The sequence below is a fragment of the Mus caroli genome, chromosome 11, assembly GCF_900094665.2.
Source record: "Mus caroli chromosome 11, CAROLI_EIJ_v1.1, whole genome shotgun sequence".
Lineage (NCBI taxonomy): Eukaryota > Metazoa > Chordata > Mammalia > Rodentia > Muridae > Mus > Mus caroli.
Genome location: NC_034580.1, coordinates 116,944,080 through 116,951,236, shown reverse-complemented (window position 1 = coordinate 116,951,236; position 7,157 = coordinate 116,944,080). Strand labels below are relative to the sequence as shown.

At 49.1% G+C, this 7,157-nt stretch overlaps 1 protein-coding gene across 1 annotated transcript in view; it reads left to right on the top strand.

The window, feature by feature from the left end:
- The first annotated feature begins 6,132 nt into the window (after positions 1-6,132).
- Cd7 (CD7 molecule) overlaps positions 6,133-7,157 on the top strand; it is a 2,867-nt gene continuing 1,842 nt past the window's right edge. Inside the window, exon 1 of the mRNA XM_021177977.1 lies at positions 6,133-6,318. Coding sequence (XP_021033636.1) covers positions 6,246-6,318 — 73 coding nt within the window. The 5' untranslated portion in view covers positions 6,133-6,245. The remainder of the gene's footprint in view (positions 6,319-7,157) is intronic.

Here is a 7,157-nt window from a genome sequence, read left to right as displayed (position 1 = left end):
AGGAAGCAAATAACACATTGTGAGTGGCTCCACTCTTGAAACCTCAATGCCTGCCTCTAGTGACACTTTCTGGGACTCGGCTACACCTCCTAGTATTTCCCAGTCTATTGATTAAGTATTCAAGTATTCACATTTGAGCAAGGTCAAATCAATGGCAGACATGAGACTCTTCTTCTGAACCGGCTGCAGAGTGTGGGAGCCCACTCTCATTCAAACCAACACAACTGGACTCACTGTTACCCACTAGAGAGGGTGGGACTTTGAAGGGCCTTTTGAGAGCAGCGGATACAATCTTGCCAAGTTGACAAGCCAGAACAAGTTGTGTGCTGGTGAATTGTTTTGTCAACTTGACCCAAGTTAGAGTCAGAAAGGAAGAGGGAACCTCAACTGAAAAAAACTGCCTCTTCAGATTGGTCTGCAAGCCTTTGAGGGGGTGTGTTCTTGATTAATGATTGATGTGAGAGGGCCCATCTGATGGCATTTCTTTTAGGCTCTGCCCCACAGTTACCTGGCAACAGCCAGGTGTGCCTGACTCACTATAAAAGGGGCTACTGACCAGGCGGCGGTGGGGCACACCTTTAATCCCAGCACTTGGGAGGCAGAGACAGGTGGATTTCTGAGTTTGAGGCCAGCCTGGTCTACAAAGTGAGTTCCAGGACAGCCAGGGCTATACAGAGAAACCCTGTCTCAAAAAAAANGGGGCACTACTGGCCCCCCTCTTCCTTCTTCTCTTGCTCTCTTCCCCCTCTGTCCCCTCTCCCCTCATTCCCCTCCCCCCTCCACATACACATGACCCACCTCTCTCCTCCTCCTCCTCCTTCTCTCTCCTCCCTCCTCTCCCCTTCCCCTCTCTCCCTCTCTCTCTCTCTCTCTCTCTCTCTCTCTCTCTCTCTCTCTCTCCTGCAGCTCCCCTCCTCATGCCCTAAATAAACTGAGGGGGAAGGGATGTCTCAGCATGGACCCACAGAGGCACCCCTCTTCTTCCACACCATAGCACACCTCCACCAAACGCATCCCTGGCTTCTTTTTCTTGTTTATAAAACACAACACATCCTCCTGTGGGCATTGCCACCCTAGACAGAGGTCCTAGGTTATATGAAAAAGCAAGCTGAGTGAGCTAAGGAGCAAGCCAGAAAGCCACATTCCTCTGTGAGCTCAGCTTCAGTTCCTGTCTTGATTTTCTGCCTTGGCTTCCCTCAGTGATGGGCTGTGATCAGGACCTGCAAGCCACATAAACTCTTTCCTCCCTGGGTTGTTTTTGGTCCTAATCTTTATAACAATAGAAAGCAGACCGGACAGTTAAGGACTAGCTTGATTGAGTGTTGAATTTTTATTTATTCAGAGTCTGTCAGACATGTGGAAGGCACAGACCTATGTATGTTTATGTGCTGCCTCGGAGTTAGGGGTACTTGAGAGAAAGATGGGAGAAAGAGAGACAGAGACTGATTCTTTTTGCCCTGTGTAATAGAATGATGTCCCATAGGAATGGACTTTTCTCTATACTTGGTATCCTTAATACAGGTGGGGCCTGGATTAAAACGCCAATATCTGACAAGGCTTGCACTCTAGTGAGATAGAGATTCCATTGGGAGTGCTCGTAAGAGGGAAATTGTTAATTGGATCCATATTCTGGCAAGGGAGGGAACCCCAATTGCAAAATGCTTCCATAAGATCAGGCCATAGACAGGCCTGTAGGGCATTTTCTTAGTGATTGATGAGAGTGGGCCCAGCCCATCGTGAGTAGAGCTATCTCTGGGCTGGTGGTCCTGGGATCTATAACAAAGCAGGCTGAGCAAGCCTCGAGAAGCAAGCCAGTAAGCAGCATCCCTCCAAAGCAACAGCTCCCGCCTCCCAGTTCCTGCCCTGCTGGCTTCCTTGAGTGATGGACAGGATGGATGTGGACGTGTAAGCCAGCTAAACCCTTCCCTCCCCAACTTGCTTTCCGTTACAATGTTTCGTCACAGCCATGGACATTCTAACAAGGACAGTCCCTTTGAATGGTAACAGGTAAGTGGGTTAGCATAGCTGGGAATATAGGGTGGGGAGAGCCAGGAAAGTCTTCTGCAGCAGTTTTGAGTTGAATTGTGTTCTTTGAGAAGAGTGTGGCCCTTTAGGAGAAGGTAAAGTGACTTAAAGGGGCTGGGAACAGAAATAACAGGATAACAAAAGTCTTGCCGGTTTAAAAACATACCCTAGGGATGGGACAGGCAGTATAAGAACAGCTTAGCAGCCTGGGACTCCACTTGGTTTGGGCTTGCACACAACTCATGTCTAAGTTTGCACTGGGCAGCCTGAAACCCTTGTTCTGATATATAATGCACATACGCAGCCTATGAGAAAGGAGCCACACATCCACTGAGAACCACCGCCAAACTTAAGATTCTACTCAGCTATGCTACACTCACACCTAGACTTGGACTAGGAAGCACAATCCTTCCCACCCCTCCCTCCGTCTGTGAGGGAACAGGACAGTCGACAAACTTAGCTGCTACAGTCCACAACTCAGCTGCTACAGTCAACTCAGTGTTGCTAGTGGGCCCAGGTGAACTCATTAAGACTGTAGCAGTTTATCTCAGGATGGTCTTGCTCAGCAGTTCAACAAAAAGAATCCATCACGGTGGGGAAGCTGAGGCAGCAGAAGCTTGAAGCAGTGGTCTCCTCATACTCGAAGACAGGAAGCAGAAAATGCTGTCCATGGGATCAATTTGCCTTTTTATTTCTTTTTTTCTTTTCTTTTTTTTTTTTTTTTTTTTTTTTTTTTTTTTTTTTTTTTTTTTTTTTGTAGTCCAGGACCTCCTGCTCAGGGAATAGCCCTGCCCAGAATCAAGATGGGTACTCCCAAGGCAATTAATATAATCAAGAGAATCCTTCCCAGGCATGACCAGATGCCCATCTCCTAGGTCATTCTAGTTTCTTTCAAACTAGCAAACTTGCACTGACCATTCCAGGGAGCAGCCTGAGATTCATCAAGGGGACGTGCAACTGTACACCGCACAGAGGAAGACAGCTACCATGGGATTCCCCACAAAGATGCTCCATTCTCAGATGGTCGCATTACAGTGAGCATGTGACCACCAGCAATACCACAACAACAACAAAAAAAATCAGACCATCCATCCTATACCACACAGGAAGAGGTGGCTCTGAGAATTCTCCATCTTCTGACAGATTGGCCTCAGCTTGCGTCTCTTCACCACAGCATCTCTACAGCTGTTTTCCCTGAATTCATCTTTGGTTTTATTACTCTCTGGGCCTCTACCCAACTTGCAGCCACTGTCTGTCTGTCTGTCTGTCTGTCCATCTGTCTGTCTCTCTCCGTGTGTGTGTGTGTGTGTGTGTGTCAGTTTTTAAAGAGAATATTTCTCTGTGTAGCCCTGGCTGTCCTGGAACTCACTCTGTAGACCAGACTGACCTCAATTCAGAGATCCATCTTCTTCTGTTTCCCAAGTGATGGGATTAAAGCTGTGTACCACCAATGCCTAGCTAGAGTCTTTTCCATAGCTTTTTTTTTTTCCTGCTTCTATAACTTTGGAGAGGAGCCTCCTGAATCTTACAACTTTCTGAGCTTCCTGCTTAGCTTCCAGAGACTTATGAACCTCCCTCCCTCCTCAAGGAGAAAAATTTTTATTTAGGTTCTGAGGAACTAGCCATGCAATGCTATGCTCAGGGACACTGGACACATCTATGATGGAACCTGTGTGTGGCCATGCATTCACACGCACAGCAAAATTCAGAGAAAAAGGAGCCCACAGAGCAAAGCCACACATTAGAATGAAGCCACAGTAAACAAGAGACAGACTCACCCAGCACTGCTGGAAAGTCAGCTGCTGCTAAAAAGAAAAAAAAAAGAAAAGAAAAAAATGCAACCCCTGAAAGCCCCAGGCTTTTCTCCTCACATCACTTGACCTTCAGGGTCCACTGCCTCCGCCATGTATACATGGCGGTACACATCTTTAAATCCCAGCACTTGGAAGGCAGAGGCAGGGGGATCTCTGATCTACATAGGGAGTTCTATTCCAGCCAGGATGATACAGTGAGACTGTAGAGGGAGAAAGGGAGAAAGCGGGGAGGGAGAAGGAAGGAGGGAGGAGAGGGGGAGAGAGAACACAACTGGGCATCGTACCTTCAGCTGAATCCCTCATCTCAGAGCCTCTCCACGCCCTAATCATCTGCAGTGTCTGCAAGGGCCACACCATGCCAGCTTTGCTTCAGGAGACTTCATGACTCAGTAATAAACTCTGGGGACCCAGCTGTTGTCGAGCTCTCACCACAAGGGGGCAGAGTTGACCTGCCTTACAGGAAGCCCTAAGGAACAAAGACCTGGAGCTTGATCTCCCCAGGGACCTCTCTTTACAGATCCTCGCCCTCCCTCATCTCCATCTCCACCCTCTGTTTCTCTTGGGCCCATACCTTGTCTTATTGTAATCCAAACTTGGGTGAGTTTGCCTCCTACATACTCCATAACCCAGTTTTCAGATAAGCATCTGTGATTCTGATCCTTAAATGAGAACAGTAAACCAATGAAACAGTCATCTTCTGGAAGATATGATTGTTAGAAACAAACTCACAACATATTCTTTGAGCCAGGCTGGTGGTGTATGCTTTTAGTCCCAGCACTCAGGAGGTAGAAGCAGGTGAGTGTCAGAGTTTGATGCCACCCTGGTCTACAGAGTGAGTTCCAGGATAGCCTGGGCTATACAGAGAAACTTTATCTCGAAAAACAGCAACAACAACAAAAACCACTCTTGAGCCGAGACCTGAAAATGAAGCTGTGAGCTAAAGACACTGCCTGGTGAGCTGGAGAGATGGCCCAGTGGAGAAGACCCTGCCGGGTGACAGTAGCCTCCAGAGTCACAACCACAGTGCATCTGAGGCTATGGCCCAGCACTCAGATGCACAGGAGTCTGTGCCTCTTTAATCAAAATAAATGCACTGGGATTTGGGTCATCACCTCCTCCTGGAGCCCTGGGTCACATTTAGGCACAACCCACAGGGCCATGTGTGTCTATAATCTCTGAAACTTGAGGCATGCTACCTCAAAACAGTCAAAAGTGTCGATGCATGAAGACCACATCAAGGTCAGCCCTGCAGAGGTAGCAGCAGTCCAGTCCATGTGCCCCTGGTGTGGCCACTGGAATCCTAGGAAGGAGACTAGGTCTAGGTCTTTCACTGTTCTTACTTCCCTGTAAAGTCTGTCTCCCCTGGGGGCTAGGTGCTGATTCCCCTACTGCCCACCTGACCCAGCTCCCCTCGTATTTCTCTCCAATATTCTCAGGCTGCGCGGTTCCATACCTGCTGTCCCTCTGTTGCACACAGATGACCCGTCCCTCCCTTTGTTCCTAAAATCTTCCAACTTTGACCTTCCTTTACCTGAGTCCCTCTCCCATGTGCCCTCAAGTACCCCACATGACACCCCTGTCTACACCATAGCATTCCAAACCCACCTGCAGGGGGAGCATCTTCCAGCCACTTAGAGTAGGACCCCCAGAGGAACTGCTTTAAATCCCTATGAGACAGTGTACACACACATAAACTCACCCCTCAGTGTGACACACTGGCTCTGGTACCAGCAGTAAAACTCATGGTTGACAAGAGTCCTAGCTCTCCCCCAACCTGGGAACCAGACACGGGGCCCTCGGTTTTGTCCCAGAAGGCAGGTTGCTATTGAAGGGGCTCCTAGCCGCCCTTTGGCCTAGCAGATCTGGCTCAATCGTGCTCCTAAGGAAGGATCACCCAGGCCACCAAGGCAACCACAGCCAAGGCTACTGGGTATGCTGTGTCAGGCTGAAACCCCAGTGAGTCCAGACAACAGGTGAGACCACAGACCTGAACACATCCCAGCAGAAAATGACACAAAAGACCAGAGGAGACTTCAACTCCCTCCCAGCCTCTAACCCTTTAAGTCCCCCTAATTTTTCTTCCAGGTCACAGGACTAGTTCTTATTTCTTGTCCCTCTTGATGTCTCCTGTGGAGACTCTTGGTTGGGGATGATAAAGAGGTGGGTCAACCAACCATCCAGAGTGTACAGTTGGGGTCAGGTGGCTTCCTCCACCTGGCTTGTTGTGTTCCCTGCCCACCCTTCATCTTCAGGAAGCCCTCCCTCGGAGCTTTACCACCAATCACATTGAACTGCCACACCCCTGTTTCTTCCTCTCAGGGTTTTTGGTGTGAACTTTCACAGTGCTCAGTAATGTGTTGCAGCCAGAGTGGCTGATTTGGCTCAGATCACCTGGATTCGGGCATCATGACTCAGCAGGCAGTGCTGGCTTTGCTGCTTACACTGTCCGGAATCCTGCCTGGGCCCCTGGATACCCAAGGTAAGCATCCCGTAGCAGGGCTCCCAGAGAGCATCTCACACACCCACCTGGGGAAGGGTTGGCCCTGACTTGACTTCCCCAAGTCTTAGTCTTAGACCCGGAGTAGTCCCAGCTCTGTGGAAAAGCAGAGACTTGAAAGCTTTAGTTTACAGAACTAACATTTACCCTTGGTGCTTGTGAGAACTGTGTTCTTCAGTTCCCTTTCAGAGCAGCTGTCTGTGGGAAGTCTTGTGGTAAGGTGTAAAAGATCTACAGTAAGATTATGGGAGGCTCAGGCTCCCAGGCACCATTCTTGTGTAAAACCAGCATAGTGTTCAGTCTGTGAGATGCTGAGGTTTGTACTCAGTCTTGCCTACAGGAAAGTGGGTGGTGTGGGTGCCAGGCACGGCAAACGGGGCTGGAATCTGAAAGAGTGAGTATCCTATGAACAAGTCAACATGTGCCCCTTGCGCAGAGCCACAGGCTCTGGATGCCTAGAAATTATGTGGGGAGGAGGGTGATGAAGAAACCAGCATTGGAAAGAGAAGGCAAAGAGGACATAGAACAATGGCTGTCTGGGAGTGACTGACTCACTTAAAAGAGAAAAAAAGGGTACAGCCAGGGCGGGGTAGTCAAAAGGGAAGTCCTTGTGTTGAGAAGCAACAAAGTTGCAAGTCCCTACAGCATTCCTGCAGAGAGGGGTGTGATGGGGGAGGCATCTCACAGGGATACAAAATGGGAGAAAGAAACCTGGAGATGTAGAGTGCGGCTTCTGACCCGGCCCCTGTGCATAGAAAAGTGAGGCAGCAGTGAGCGCGCGCGTGTTTGTGTGTGTGTGTGTGTGTGTGTGTGTGTGTGTG